General features: G+C 40.8%; 1 protein-coding gene across 1 annotated transcript in view; it reads right to left on the bottom strand.

Moving 5' to 3' along the window:
• The window catches only part of LOC128662948 (apoptotic protease-activating factor 1), a 257549-nt gene that overhangs the window by 162961 nt on the left and 77494 nt on the right, over positions 1-17094 (bottom strand). The window contains exon 4 of the mRNA XM_053717011.1: positions 16615-16734. Coding sequence (XP_053572986.1) covers positions 16615-16734 — 120 coding nt within the window. The remainder of the gene's footprint in view (positions 1-16614; positions 16735-17094) is intronic.

Raw genomic sequence — 17094 nt, 5'->3', positions numbered from 1 at the left:
CTTTCTTACTTGTCTCTCTTGCTGAGAGTTTTTATGACCATGTTTTATCCTTGAATTTCTTCAATAAAGGTTTGCTTTTTATATCTATGGATTTGGAAATCAAGTGATTCTTTTCTCCACCTTGGACGCGCTTTGGATATCCATTTGTTTTTTATTTACTGTGGAGTACAGGGACTCCACTTCCGCCAGCACGTCCTGACCGACACGGATTACAGCTGACCCGGATGACTCCAGCTGATTAGAGAGGGCATGCTTCATGGAGAGAGGCTGAGTAGTGTTATTTGTGCACGAGAGCTAAACTACTGAGACTGATATTTAGGAATACAAAAGTTGTTAACAGCGGAACATCAATACTGTGAGTATGCCTTTCTATGCTTGCATGTGACTCTTGGAATTTATCTGTTATGACCCGGCTCTAAGCCACGGAGATGTGGAACTGTGCTTTGATGTGAGCCTGATTAACGCTACGGATATACGAGCTGACAGGCCAGTACTACTATCTTTATTACTTGTTATACCATCTTCTCCTGCATGGTTAATAGCGGGCTACTTGTGGGCACATTGTTTATAGCTGGGCTACTCAAAAATACTAGGGGCATTGATGTTGACATTTGAAGTAACTGCTTAAAGGTATATCATTTGCACGGCCCTACCAATGGTCTAAGAAAAGTCACATTGCCTGCTCGTTTTTGCTCAGAGTTTAAAGTTAGGTGAACACGCTGTATTGTAACCTGGTTTGCCTTTTCTATGGAACGCTACTTAATATACATATCTGTATTCTCCATTTAACACTACATGTCGCGAAGGTGACAGTCTCTCTCAGCACACAGCACAGTCCTGAACTTTGTCTTGAGCAACACGGTTGCTCACTTTACAATTGATTTTTACCCTGTCTTAAGGTTCAGCACTCTAATTACATTCCCTTCTTTACTGAGCCAGCGGATCACTACAAATACAGTTTTCACATACTGTTTAAAAACCGTGTTGTGTGTGGGATTTCATTTGGTTTTCTGGAAAAGGATTTATGATTTTTTCTTTATTAGAATTTCAGTACAAATAAGCAAAGTAGCTGCGTAGCACTTTTGGATAAAGATATTTTGAGTATGGATAACATGTCACAGTCAGACTCTTTTTTCTCTCTTAATGAGATGGATGAAGAAAATTGGGATGCATTGGAATTAACAGATGTGTTTGAAAGTGATACACCCAACACATTATTAGGAGATTATTTCTATGATTTGGAGAATTTAAAGAAGAAGGAGCAAAAGCTAAAATGGGACAAATGGATTCTTTCTAAATATATTAGTATGAAAATGATTCCCAGGGGTCTGAGGATCAATAAATTTCCCACCTATGATGTAAAGGACCCTGGGTTCATTGAAAGATGGAATCAGGTTCTAACGGACTGTTCACTTAAGCTTATAGCTCTCTTGATTGAATATAAAAAGATACATTGTTGATAGAGGTTAAGGATAAGATAATCACCCTACAGGGTGATATGAATAAGTATAAATTGTGTAATGTTTACCCAGAATATGACGCTATACTTAAGAATGTTATTGAAGAATCTAAGAAATTAATCATCCAAATTAAACACTCTAAGTATATACGAGACCAGAAAGACTATAGCAATGGTACAGTTTATATTTGGCGAAAGAAACAAAGAGGTAGAGTTTGGTCGCAGACACATAATAATAGATCTAGGGCTCAACATTCAGGTCAGGATATTATACCAAGCAAACCTGGCAAAGAGGAAAAAAACAAGCCAAATAGAGTGGTTGGATCAAAACAGGTGGTTTTCTCTAACTCAGAACCTGAGCAGACAGATGAGGACAGATTTGCCTCAAGTTTTGATGATGAGGGCTGCTCCGGCTCAGAGGGAGAGATAACTGAACTATTAGAGAACACAGAATTTAACTCTATGCCTAGAAGTATCTTAAAGGATCCCAAGGGAGCAGTAATGGGAGCTGTACCCAAGAGAGGTGGGAGAGGTCGTTGTAGAAGGGGACGGTCTCTCTATTCCCAATCTGGTACTACTAGAGAAACAGCTACTAATGATGTGGGACCTAATATGCAGGTTTTTCAGTGGGCTCTAAAACAACCCAGAGGGGGAGGGAGGGGCTACTCACAAAGTAAAGAGGAAACATTCACTCAGTCTCAGAGGTACCCAGTGAGAGAAAGCAGGAGCACCAGGGGGCACAGATACCAGTGAGTGACTTTTCGGTGGTTAATCTATCCTCCTACCAACTCACAGATCGAGAGAAAAGTCCTGGGGTATGGTCTAAATTTTGTCCCGTCTAGGGATTTTGATTTATTCCAGACCATACTGGATGTAAATAAAATGGTAAGGGATCTTACCTTAAGGAAGTTCTTCTCGACATCTTCTGATATTATGCCTAGTGAAGTGCATACCCAGGAGGGGGAGAGGAATAATCATGACATGCCGTTTAGTGATGTCTATGCTTTAACAGATCTAGAAGATTTGGGTGGTACACAGGAGGCTAGATCGGAAGCTACAACAACGAGTCAAAAACAACATAATTTGAAATCCCGGTCTAAGTTCTATCCACTACAAATTAGGGGTAAAAGCTTGGAGGTTTTCCACAAGAGAGTCATTGAAGATCTTACACAGCTAGATGAATCTAGAAAACATGACCACAACTCTAATTTGTGCAGGTTGGAAAAGGAGGCTGTTGCCACATTACAAAACAACAAGGAGGTGGTAATCCGCCAATCGGATAAAGGGGGAAGTGTTGTCCTATTAGATACAGGTACCTATATAAAAGAGGCATTAAGGCAACTAGAGGATCCTGAAGCCTACATGGAATTGTCTAGGGATCCTACACCAGAGTACAAGGCAATTCTAAGGGACCTGTTGGATGACGGGGTGGAGATGGGCATTATCGATGAGCAGACATATGATTGTCTGCTGGTGGATAATCCTGTAATGCCCATCTTTCACCACCTTCCAAAGGTCCACAAGAGCCTGGTGGATGTACAGGGCAGGCCAATAGTGGCAGGAATTGGTTCCCTTTTGGAACCTTTGTCCAGGTGGGTGGACCAATTCCTACAACCGCTAGTTCAAAAATTACCTAGCTTTGTGAAGGACACTACCCATGTGCTCTCTAGACTTGAGGATGTTGTTTGGGAGGAGGGGTACAGTTGGACTACCATTGATGTTGTGTCCCTGTACTCCTCCATACCACACGAGCATGGTCTGCAAGCTGTTTCATATTTTTTGAAAAGAGAAACTGACCTTTCCCCTGAACATGGAGAGTATGTGCTGAGAGCGGTTAGTTTTCTACTTCGGCATAACTTCTTCATGTTTAGGGGTAAATTTTACCTCCAGAGGCGTGGAACTGCTATGGGGGCAAAGTTTGCCCCCTCCTACGCCAACCTGTTCATGGGGTGGTGGGAGCGGTTCCACGTCTTTGGGGGTAATAGAAACCACACTCAGTATATCGTAAAATACTTGCGCTATATTGATGACCTGTTGGTCATCTGGTCAGGCAGCAAAGACCAACTAGATACTTTGGTTGATATGTTCAATGTCAACAGTGTTGGTCTGCGATTCACCTTTGAGTGGAACCAGACTAGCATAAACTACTTGGATGTTACCCTCAGATTTGATGGTGATGCTGGGGGGGTATCCTCATCTCTCTACAGGAAACCAATTTCCGGGAACACGCTGTTGCATGCCAGGAGCATCCATCCCAGGCATGTCTTTAAAGGCATTGCCAAAGGTCAATTTATGCGGATAAAAAGAAACTGTTCCCGGAAAGAGGATTTCCTGAGGGAGAGTGAGGACCTGAAAGTGAGACTAAAGGAGAGAGGTTATTCTAAAAATTTGATCAACAAGACCTTCATGGAAGTCTCTGCAATGGATATGAGATGTAACCAATTAAGGTCAAGAGATAACAGACTGAGGAATGATACTTCCACTAGAATTAAACCCACTCTGGTCACTGCTTTCTCTAACCAATTCAACAAGGTTTGTAAAGTTATTGAAAGGAATTTGCCTATACTTCGAGGTGATACAGTATTGAGACAGATTATGGAGGATGGATGTAATTTCATCTATAAACGTAATTTAACCCTGGGCAACATTTTGTCTCCCAGTATGTTGCCTCAACAGGATAGTGTCAGCTCATGGCTAAAAGTCAAGGGAACATATAAATGTGGTAAAAAGACATGCAAGTCATGTGACCACATGGTTGTTTCAAAAACCTTTTCTTCAACCAAAACGCTGGAGGTTTTTGACACTAGGGGTTGCATTAAGTGTGGCAGTAGATATGTCATTTACTTAATTGAATGCACCCAGTGCAAAAAACAATATGTAGGCAGAACCACTAGGCCTGTGGGTAAGCGGATTAGGGAGCATCTCTCCTATGTCTCTCAAGAAAGGGCTGTTTCTGCTCTATCCAAACATTTTCTGGAGGTACACATGGGAGATGTTGGAACCTCCAGGTGGCGGGCTATCGAGTCAGTGTCCAGACCACCTAGGGGAGGTGATTTATTCCATATCCTCTCCAGGCAAGAGATCTACTGGAGACATAGGCTCGGTAGCCTGGTACCTGAGGGTTTCAATTCGGAATTCGACATTATAAATTACTGGCACAGATAGTGCCTGACTCTACCATTTTTCCCTTGGCATTCCAGAACTGGTTAAAATTAAAATTAATACCTATAGCCATTTCGCAATCCACCTCTCTCTGGGCTTGAAGGCACACCTTAAGGTTTAAGAGGGTTTTTTTTTTATAAATACATCTTCATTATATATTCAGGTTTAGTGTATGAAGTACCAAATGTTCATCTTAATGTTTAGCCGTTTGACTGTATGGTTCTCTAGTTCATATTTATATGTTAATAACAATTTTCACTATTTTCATATAGTTTGTTGTTTCTTTAACACATTTGTAATATTACCCTTGCAAATTTGCATTTATGAACCAGTGTTTGCATTTGGCTATTCAGAAATTTGTTTTGATATCTGTTTTGATACTTTTACTTTACTTATTATTTTATTACCTTCATTCACATTTATTACCTAGCTGGTTTTGATCAGTCAATATATTTATGAAATAATGAATGTATTTATTTATTAATCTACCTATAAGTGTAAATCTATCGCATATGCCTAAAGTCCACATATATATATATATATTTATATCTCCATTTGTAATTTTTTATATATATAATACATCCCTTTTCTGAGACAGTTAAGAGTAACAAGTTGTTTTTAATTTGTTTTTTCTATACCACTCCCATTTGGGGAGTGGCCAAAAGGTATATAAGGTGTGTTCTTTGAATACCTGTCATCTGTCTATGACTACGGCCACACTGGGCCGAAACCGGTCAGACCTTTCTTACTTGTCTCTCTTGCTGAGAGTTTTTATGACCATGTTTTATCCTTGAATTTCTTCAATAAAGGTTTGCTTTTTATATCTATGGATTTGGAAATCAAGTGATTCTTTTCTCCACCTTGGACGTGCTTTGGATATCCATTTGTTTTTTTATTGACAGGTTATTGTAGTTGAAAAAAAGAGATACATGTTATAGATATTTAAATATATCAGGTGGGCTGGATAAACGATCAGTCCTAGTAACACAACCCGGCAAACCGGGGGGGGGGGCGCTGCCTGTATGATCACTGCTGCTACAGGCCTGAAATATCCAATTCCAGCCCTGGGGTCATAAATACAACAAAATGGTTCAAGTTATATTGGAATTCATTCAGGCACACAAACTTAATCGTGTTTAACTTTAATTGCTGTAGTTGTGGGCTAATTTTCAGCGGATTATAGGCCACTCTCCCGGAGCACTTGAAATTTGCGACTACACAGAGCCGCTCCTAGCAGTCCCAGAATTTTTAAAATCACAATCCTAAATACACTGTTGTATACATTATCTATATGAATGAAAATATAAAGTGCTAAATTTAAATGTTATAAAACTTAATCTGAAGTGTAAAGTAAAATAAAATACAAAGTTTAAATTCAGCAGAACTCTCATGCCATGCAATGACAAGCTGGGCTTGTCTCTCCTCCGCATACAGAGAAGTATAGCAAAATCTGTCTACTTAGAATCTCACTAGGGATCTTGCAGTGCTGGAGGATCATTTTATATAATCTCATCTGACCAGAACGGTTTATATCACAAGTAACATAGTAGATAAGGTTGTCTATGAGTAAGGCTATAACTTAGCCGAAACGCGTAAGACAGTACAGCTCTAACTGTTCTTATGAACTTTATCCTGTTTTAAGAGACTGTTTTTTCACAATGTTTTTCCTGGTTTCCGAATAAAGCTTGAAGATTTTACAATATTGTGCCTCGAGACTCACCCGGTCTTTGTATATACATTAAGCTTGAAAAAGACTGAAGTCCATCGAGTGCAACCTATACAAATCTAAAATACTTACAAAAAGCTCCAGTTAAGCTTAAAAACCCCCACTAAAAGGTGACTCATTTAATACTAGCAATCATATCCATGAATTTTGTTTATATACAGAAATGTATCCAGACTATTTTTAAATGTATCTAGGGTATTGGCATTCACTACCTCCTTTGGTAATGAGTTCCACAATTGTATTGCTCTTACAGTGAAAAAACGTTTCCGTTGCAGGAGATTAAATCTCCTTTCCTCCAACCTTAAATTGTGATCTCTTGTCAGAAACAATTTTCTTGGAATAAACAGAGCTTCTGCCATCTCTGAATATGGGCCTTGAATATATTTATATAAAGTAATCATGTCGCCTCTCAAGCACCTTTTTTCTAAAGAAAACAGACCCAGTTTGGCTAGCCTCTCCTCATAGGCTAATTTCTCCAATCCCCTTATTAGCTTTGTGGCCCTTCTCTGAACTTTTTCTAGTTCTGCAATACCTTTTTTGCGATCGGTCCCCAGAACTGCACTCCATACTCAAGGTGAGGTCTTACCAGGGCTTTATATAGTGACAGAATTATGCTTTCCTCCCTTGAATCAATGCCTCTTTTAATACATGCTAGTATCTTATTAGCCATTGAAGCCACTGCCCTGCATTGTGCACCCATCTTTAGCTTGTTATCTATTCCTACTCCCAAATCCCTTTCCTCCTCTGTCTGGCTAAGTCTTGTCCCATTTAAAAAATACGTTGCCTGCTTATTTTTACTTCCAAAATGTAGAACCTTGCATTTTTCCGTATTAAATCTAATTTTCCATTTACTTGCCCATACTTCTAATTTTTGCAGATCCCTTTGTAATGAAAGTTCATCCTGCTCTGACCTAATGACCTTACTTAACTTAGTATCATCTGCAAAAATAGAGATGTCGCTATTTAATCCTTGCTCCAAGTAATTTATAAAAATATTAAAAAGAACGGGCCCAGTACTGATCCCTGGGGGACTCCACTAATTACCTTTGTCCAATCTGAGTATGATCCATTTACTACTACTCGTTGCTCCCTGTCTTTTATCCAGTTATTTATCCATGAGCTAACATTTTCAGCTATTCCCAGTTCCTTAATTTTGTTTATTAATCTCTCACGTGGCACTGTATCAAATGCCTTTGCAAAATCTAAGTATATCACATCAACGGATTCCCCTTTATCTATATTTTTACTTACTTCCTCGTAGAATCTAATTAGATTAGTCTGACATGATCTATTTCTCCTAAAACCATGCTGATTAGAACTCATAATCTTGTTTACACGAATATGCTCATCAATATAATCCCTTATAATCCCTTCAAATATCTTCCCCACTATTGATGTCAGACTAACTGGTCTATAGCTTCCTGGATCATCCCTGCTTCCCTTTTTGAAGAGTGGCACCACATCAGGTTTACGCCAATCCTGGGGTACCATGCCTGGTCTTGAAAAATTACGAGTAGAGGTTTGTCTAAGTTCCCTTAACACCCTTGGGTGTATTCCATCTGGGCCTGGAATTGTATTTACCTTAATATTAAACTGTTTTTTCCTGATATCCTCTAAACATAACCCAGTTAATGGTATGGACTGGCATATTCTATTTTATTAAAAAAGAGATTAAGAGTAGAGGTTTGTCTAAGTTCCCTTAACACCCTTGTGTGTATTCCATCTGGGCCTGGAATTGTATTTACCTTAATATTATCCTGTTTTTTCCTGATATCCTCTAAACATAACCCAGTTAATGGTATGGACTGGCATATTCTATTTTGTTCCAAAGTATCATCCAATGGTTCCTCTCTTGTGTATACTGAAGAAAAAAACCGGTTTAGTACCTCAGCCTTCTCCCTGTCATTATTTATCATGCTACCCTCCCCGCATTTTAATGTACCTATATTATCCTTCTTAGATTTTTTGCTATTTATGTACTTAAACAACATTTTAGGGTTAGACTTAGAATCCTTTGCAATTAATTTTTCATTTTCCAATTTTGGCTAATTTGATTGCTTCTTTGCATGCATTGTTACATTCCTTATAAATATTGTATGTTGAGTCTGTACTATTTTCTTTGAATAATTTAAATGCCCTACGTTTTTTCCTAATTTCTCTTAACACATTTTTATTTATCCACAACGGCTTTGATTTTTTATTTTTATAACCATATGGTATTTGTTGATATGTATATTTATTTAACAAAGTTTTAAATATTATCCATTTATCCTCTGTATTTTTATAAGAAAATACATTGTCCCAATCGTTGAATTTTGTTATTTTGAAGTTAAAAGTCTTAGTTAAACCTTTAAGACACTGCATATGAAAAGAGATTTCAAATGTGACCATGTTATGATCACTGTTACCCAAATGTTCTTTGACTTCTATGTTTGTTATTATATCTGTATTGTTTGATAGCACTAAATCCAATATAGCTTTACTCCTAGTTGGCTCCTCTATTAATTGTGACAAGAAGTTATCCCTGAGAACATTTAAAAATCTATCCCCCTTAGCTGAATTACTAGTTTCATTGGCCCAGTTTATATCAGGATAGTTAAAAACAGAATTTATGTTTACCTGATAAATTACTTTCTCCAACGGTGTGTCCGGTCCACGGCGTCATCCTTACTTGTGGGATATTCTCTTCCCCAACAGGAAATGGCAAAGAGCCCAGCAAAGCTGGTCACATGATCCCTCCTAGGCTCCGCCTACCCCAGTCATTCGACCGACGTTAAGGAGGAATATTTGCATAGGAGAAACCATATGATACCGTGGTGACTGTAGTTAAAGAAAATAAATTATCAGACCTGATTAAAAAACCAGGGCGGGCCGTGGACCGGACACACCGTTGGAGAAAGTAATTTATCAGGTAAACATAAATTCTGTTTTCTCCAACATAGGTGTGTCCGGTCCACGGCGTCATCCTTACTTGTGGGAACCAATACCAAAGCTTTAGGACACGGATGATGGGAGGGAGCAAATCAGGTCACCTAGATGGAAGGCACCACGGCTTGCAAAACCTCTCCCCCAAAAATAGCCTCAGAAGAAGCAAAAGTATCAAACTTGTAAAATTTGGTAAAAGTGTGCAGTGAAGACCAAGTCGCTGCCCTACATATCTGATCAACAGAAGCCTCGTTCTTGAAGGCCCATGTGGAAGCCACAGCCCTAGTGGAATGAGCTGTGATTCTTTCGGGAGGCTGCCGTCCGGCAGTCTCGTAAGCCAATCTGATGATGCTTTTAATCCAAAAAGAGAGAGAGGTAGAAGTTGCTTTTTGACCTCTCCTTTTACCGGAATAAACAACAAACAAGGAAGATGTTTGTCTAAAATCCTTTGTAGCATCTAAATAGAATTTTAGACGCGAACAACATCCAAATTGTGCAACAAACGTTCCTTCTTCGAAACTGGTTTCGGATACAGAGAAGGTACGATAATCTCCTGGTTAATGTTTTTGTTAGAAACAACTTTTGGAAGAAAACCAGGTTTAGTACGTAAAACCACCTTATCTGCATGGAACACCAGATAAGGAGGAGAACACTGCAGAGCAGATAATTCTGAAACTCTTCTAGCAGAAGAAATTGCAACCAAAAACAAAACTTTCCAAGATAATAACTTAATATCAACGGAATGTAAGGGTTCAAACGGAACCCCCTGAAGAACTGAAAGAACTAAGTTGAGACTCCAAGGAGGAGTCAAAGGTTTGTAAACAGGCTTGATTCTAACCAGAGCCTGAACAAAGGCTTGAACATCTGGCACAGCTGCCAGCTTTTTGTGAAGTAACACAGACAAGGCAGAAATCTGTCCCTTCAGGGAACTTGCAGATAATCCTTTTTCCAATCCTTCTTGAAGGAAGGATAGAATCTTAGGAATCTTAACCTTGTCCCAAGGGAATCCTTTAGATTCACACCAACAGATATATTTTTTCCAAATTTTGTGGTAAATCTTTCTAGTTACAGGCTTTCTGGCCTGAACAAGAGTATCGATAACAGAATCTGAGAACCCTCGCTTCGATAAGATCAAGCGTTCAATCTCCAAGCAGTCAGCTGGAGTGAGACCAGCTTCGGATGTTCGAACGGACCTTGAACAAGAAGGTCTCGTCTCAAAGGTAGCTTCCATGGTGGAGCCGATGACATATTCACCAGATCTGCATACCAAGTCCTGCGTGGCCACGCAGGAGCTATCAAGATCACCGACGCCCTTTCCTGATTGATCCTGGCTACCAGCCTGGGGATGAGAGGAAACGGCGGGAATACATAAGCTAGTTTGAAGGTCCAAGGTGCTACTAGTGCATCCACTAGAGCCGCCTTGGGATCCCTGGATCTGGACCCGTAGCAAGGAACTTTGAAGTTCTGACGAGAGGCCATCAGATCCATGTCTGGAATGCCCCACAGTTGAGTGACTTGGGCAAAGATTTCCGGATGGAGTTCCCACTCCCCCGGATGCAATGTCTGACGACTCAGAAAATCTGCTTCCCAATTTTCCACTCCTGGGATGTGGATAGCAGACAGGTGGCAGGAGTGAGACTCCGCCCATAGAATGATTTTGGTCACTTCTTCCATCGCCAGGGAACTCCTTGTTCCCCCCTGATGGTTGATGTACGCAACAGTTGTCATGTTGTCTGATTGAAACCGTATGAACTTGGCCCTCGCTAGCTGAGGCCAAGCCTTGAGAGCATTGAATATCGCTCTCAGTTCCAGAATATTTATCGGTAGAAGAGATTCTTCCCGAGACCAAAGACCCTGAGCTTTCAGGGATCCCCAGACCGCGCCCCAGCCCATCAGACTGGCGTCGGTCGTGACAATGACCCACTCTGGTCTGCGGAAGGTCATCCCTTGTGACAGGTTGTCCAGGTACAGCCACCAACGGAGTGAGTCTCTGGTCCTCTGATTTGCTTGTATCCTCGGAGACAAGTTTGTATAGTCCCCATTCCACTGACTGAGCATGCACAGTTGTAATGGTCTTAGATGAATGCGCGCAAAAGGAACTATGTCCATTGCCGCTACCATCAAACCTATCACTTCCATGCACTGCGCTATGGAAGGAAGAGGAACGGAATGAAGTATCCGACAAGAGTCTAGAAGTTTTGTTTTTCTGGCCTCTGTCAGAAAAATCCTCATTTCTAAAGAGTCTATTATTGTTCCCAAGAAGGGAACCCTTGTTGACGGAGATAGAGAACTCTTTTCCACGTTCACTTTCCATCCGTGAGATCTGAGAAAGGCCAGGACGATGTCCGTGTGAGCCTTTGCTTGAGGAAGGGACGACGCTTGAATCAGAATGTCGTCCAAGTAAGGTACTACAGCAATGCCCCTTGGTCTTAGCACAGCTAGAAGGGACCCTAGTACCTTTGTGAAAATCCTTGGAGCAGTGGCTAATCCGAAAGGAAGCGCCACGAACTGGTAATGCTTGTCCAGGAATGCGAACCTTAGGAACCGATGATGTTCCTTGTGGATAGGAATATGTAGATACGCATCCTTAAAATCCACCGTGGTCATGAATTGACCTTCCTGGATGGAAGGAAGAATTGTTCGAATGGTTTCCATTTTGAACGATGGAACCTTGAGAAACTTGTTTAAGATCTTGAGATCTAAGATTGGTCTGAACGTTCCCTCTTTTTTGGGAACTATGAACAGATTGGAGTAGAACCCCATCCCTTGTTCTCCTAATGGAACAGGATGAATCACTCCCATTTTTAACAGGTCTTCTACACAACGTAAGAATGCCTGTCTTTTTATGTGGTCTGAAGACAACTGAGACCTGTGGAACCTCCCCCTTGGGGGAAGCCCCTTGAATTCCAGAAGATAACCTTGGGAGACTATTTCTAGCGCCCAAGGATCCAGAACATCTCTTGCCCAAGCCTGAGCGAAGAGAGAGAGTCTGCCCCCCACCAGATCCGGTCCCGGATCGGGGGCCAACATTTCATGCTGTCTTGGTAGCAGTGGCAGGTTTTTTGGCCTGCTTTCCCTTGTTCCAGCCTTGCATTGGTCTCCAAGCTGGCTTGGCTTGAGAAGTATTACCCTCTTGCTTAGAGGACGTAGCACTTTGGGCTGGTCCGTTTCTACGAAAGGGACGAAAATTAGGTTTATTTTTGGCCTTGAAAGGCCGATCCTGAGGAAGGGCGTGGCCCTTACCCCCAGTGATATCAGAGATAATCTCTTTCAAGTCAGGGCCAAACAGCGTTTTCCCCTTGAAAGGAATGTTAAGTAGCTTGTTCTTGGAAGACGCATCAGCTGACCAAGATTTCAACCAAAGCGCTCTGCGCGCCACAATAGCAAACCCAGAATTCTTAGCCGCTAACCTAGCCAATTGCAAAGTGGCGTCTAGGGTGAACGAATTAGCCAATTTGAGAGCATTGATTCTGTCCATAATCTCCTCATAAGGAGGAGAATCACTATCGACCGCCTTTACCAGCTCATCGAACCAGAAACACGCGGCTGTAGCGACAGGGACAATGCATGAAATTGGTTGTAGAAGGTAACCCTGCTGAACAAACATCTTTTTAAGTAAACCTTCTAATTTTTTATCCATAGGATCTTTGAAAGCACAACTATCTTCTATGGGTATAGTGGTGCGTTTGTTTAAAGTGGAAACCGCTCCCTCGACCTTGGGGACTGTCTGCCATAAGTCCTTTCTGGGGTCGACCATAGGAAACAATTTTTTAAATATGGGGGGAGGGACGAAAGGAATACCGGGCCTTTCCCATTCTTTATTTACAATGTCCGCCACCCGCTTGGGTATAGGAAAAGCTTCTGGGAGCCCCGGGACCTCTAGGAACTTGTCCATTTTACATAGTTTCTCTGGGATGACCAACTTGTCACAATCATCCAGAGTGGATAATACCTCCTTAAGCAGAATGCGGAGATGTTCCAACTTAAATTTAAACGTAATCACATCAGGTTCAGCTTGTTGAGAAATGTTCCCTGAATCAGTAATTTCTCCCTCAGACAAAACCTCCCTGGCCCCATCAGACTGGTTTAGGGGCCCTTCAGAACCATTATTATCAGCGTCGTCATGCTCTTCAGTATCTAAAACAGAGCAGTCGCGCTTACGCTGATAAGTGTGCATTTTGGCTAAAATGTTTTTGACAGAATTATCCATTACAGCCGTTAATTGTTGCATAGTAAGGAGTATTGGCGCGCTAGATGTACTAGGGGCCTCCTGAGTGGGCAAGACTCGTGTAGACGAAGGAGGGAATGATGCAGTACCATGCTTACTCCCCTCACTTGAGGAATCATCTTGGGCATCATTGTCATTGTCACATAAATCACATTTATTTAAATGAGAAGGAACTCTGGCTTCCCCACATTCAGAACACAGTCTATCTGGTAGTTCAGACATGTTAAACAGGCATAAACTTGATAACAAAGTACAAAAAACGTTTTAAAATAAAACCGTTACTGTCACTTTAAATTTTAAACTGAACACACTTTATTACTGCAATTGCGAAAAAATATGAAGGAATTGTTCAAAATTCACCAAAATTTCACCACAGTGTCTTAAAGCCTTAAAAGTATTGCACACCAAATTTGGAAGCTTTAACCCTTAAAATAACGGAACCGGAGCCGTTTTTAACTTTAACCCCTTTACAGTCCCTGGTATCTGCTTTGCTGAGACCCAACCAAGCCCAAAGGGGAATACGATACCAAATGACGCCTTCAGAAAGTCTTTTCTATGTATCAGAGCTCCTCACACATGCGACTGCATGTCATGCCTCTCAAAAACAAGTGCGCAACACCGGCGCGAAAATGAGGCTCTGCCTATGATTTGGGAAAGCCCCTAAAGAATAAGGTGTCTAAAACAGTGCCTGCCGATATAATCTTATCAAAATACCCAGATTAAATGATTCCTCAAGGCTAAATATGTGTTAATAATGAATCGATTTAGCCCAGAAAAAGTCTACAGTCTTAATAAGCCCTTGTGAAGCCCTTATTTACTATCTTAATAAACATGGCTTACCGGATCCCATAGGGAAAATGACAGCTTCCAGCATTACATCGTCTTGTTAGAATGTGTCATACCTCAAGCAGCAAGAGACTGCTCACTGTTCCCCCAACTGAAGTTAATTCCTCTCAACAGTCCTGTGTGGAACAGCCATGGATTTTAGTAACGGTTGCTAAAATCATTTTCCTCATACAAACAGAAATCTTCATCTCTTTTCTGTTTCTGAGTAAATAGTACATACCAGCACTATTTTAAAATAACAAACTCTTGATTGAATAATAAAAACTACAGTTAAACACTAAAAAACTCTAAGCCATCTCGGAGATGTTGCCTGTACAACGGCAAAGAGAATGACTGGGGTAGGCGGAGCCTAGGAGGGATCATGTGACCAGCTTTGCTGGGCTCTTTGCCATTTCCTGTTGGGGAAGAGAATATCCCACAAGTAAGGATGACGCCGTGGACCGGACACACCTATGTTGGAGAAATCTCCCATAATTACAGCACTGTTATTAGCAGCCTTACTTATTTGCATTAGTAGCTGAGTTCCCTCCAGGTCACTAATGTTAGGGGGCTTGTAGCATGTTCCTAGTAATATTTTTTTAGGATTTCCCCCCCCCCACTCTTTATTTCAACACACAGGATTTTTACATTGTCACTTGTATCATAAATATCTTCCCTTATTGTAGGTTTAAGGTTAGGTTTAATATACATGCAGATTCCTCCACCCCTTTTATTATTCCCTCCTCCCTCCTAAATAAAGTATACCCCTCTAAGTTAACTGCCTAGTCATGTGAATCATCCCACCAAGTTTCAGTTATACTGATAACATCATAGTCCTCTTCTGCAACTAAGAGCATCAGCTCCCCCATTTTACCCATCATGCTTCTTGCATTTGTTGTCATACATTTAATTTTCATGTGCTTTCTGCTGCTACTTGGTGTGCTTTCTTCTATACTTTCTAATGTGACATTTCTTAAGTCATCCCTTCCTTGAGATATTAAGGGAGTGACATATTCACAGACTGATCTCTCTGTTCTATTGTGTTCTAACTGACCCTCCCCCCTTTGCCTAGTTTAAAAGGTTCTCTAAATGTGCTACCATCCTTTCCCCCAACACACCAGCACCCATGACATTCAGGTGCAATCCCTCCTTACTGTACAAATTGTACCCTAATGAAAAATCAGCCCAGTGCTCTAAAAAGTCAAACCCCTCATTTTTACACCATGTTTTTAACCATGAATTAACAAACCTTAGCTCCTTCTGCCTTACTGAGTTAGCACATTACTTTGGAGGTCCTTGCTTTAAGCTTGCTACCTAACTCCCTGAAGTCATTTTTTAGGACTCTCCATCTCCCGCCGATTCCTTCATTAGTACTAATATGCACCATGACTGCAGGATCAGACTCACATCCATCTAACAATCTATCTATACGCTCCATAATATGCTTAACACTAGCCCCTGGAAGACAGCAAACTGTTCTATTTAAAGGGTCTGGCTGACAAATTACCCTATCAACCTTCCTAATAATAGAGTCTCCTACCACCAACATCTGCCTTAGGCCCTGACTTGTATGCCCCTCTTCCATGACTGAAGGACTGTTAACTATAGTATGCCCCTCTACCATGTTTGAAGGGCTGCCCACCATAGTATGCTGCTCTTCCACAACTAAAGGACTGTTCACTATACTAGGCAAACCAGCCCTCTCTGACACTGCCACCCCTGAACTGATATCCCCAACATCTTCACTTAATCTGGCAAATCTATTGGGGTGTACCAGCTCAGAACTGGCCTGTCTCTTCCGCTTACCTTTACTTCGCCCTCTAACTGTGACACAGCTACATCCTGGAGTCTCCTCATCTGAATCATCCCCATTCCCACTGCTAGAACCATTAACAACCAGCTCAGTCCTATCCTTTTTACTTTCAAGTGTTTGAATTTCATGCAGTGTTGCAATTAGTTCCTCCAGATCTCCAATACGAGTTTCTAAAGAGACAATATGCTCACACTTGCCAAAAACATATAATCCCAGAAGCGGCTGCTCCAGTGATGCAAACATGTGGCAAACTGTACACTGAATGAGATTCTCACACATTCTTAATAAAAGGTTTAACTTAAACATATAAAATACTTATATTTCCCCTTGGTTACTCCAAATCCTTGTCTGCCTAACTACCTTGGTTAGCTAACTAATATACTTAAACAGACGATCTTACTTTAACAGAGAATCAATACAGCAGACCCACTTAGAGCAAACAAATCTATAGTTTATGAATTCTGAGATGTACTCACAAATAAACGGTCTCCTTTGTCTGGTGCCAGGACCAATACCTCACCATCACAGAATGCCACATCAAAGTCCTGCTTAAGTGTAATAGCTGATGGCTCACATACTTTGCTCGTTTCCCAAAGCTGTTCATTTTAGGGAAGAAAAAGAATAATGAAATTATTTGAAAGAAAATATTAGTCTAACATTCAGTGCATCTTCGCACAATATTATAATGTTCACAAGTATTATCTACTGTTTATATCTAATACCTAAAGTCAAACAGTGTTTCCATTTTATTAGCACATGGGTGACAGCATTTACTTTGGGTATCAGATTTATATGGTGCTTAACACAGAATAAAACTCAAGAAAAAAAACATGATTTGTAAATATAGCCGCTACATACAGAATTATAACTGGGATAACCTCACATACTCTTACATAAGTCAGTGTAGTGGTACAAAGTCATTATGACATGGATTTTATGTTTGTGTAAGAGAGATA

Source organism: Bombina bombina, chromosome 6 (assembly GCF_027579735.1).
Source record: "Bombina bombina isolate aBomBom1 chromosome 6, aBomBom1.pri, whole genome shotgun sequence".
Taxonomy (NCBI): Eukaryota; Metazoa; Chordata; class Amphibia; order Anura; family Bombinatoridae; genus Bombina; species Bombina bombina.
This window is presented reverse-complemented; position numbering and strand designations above follow the sequence as displayed.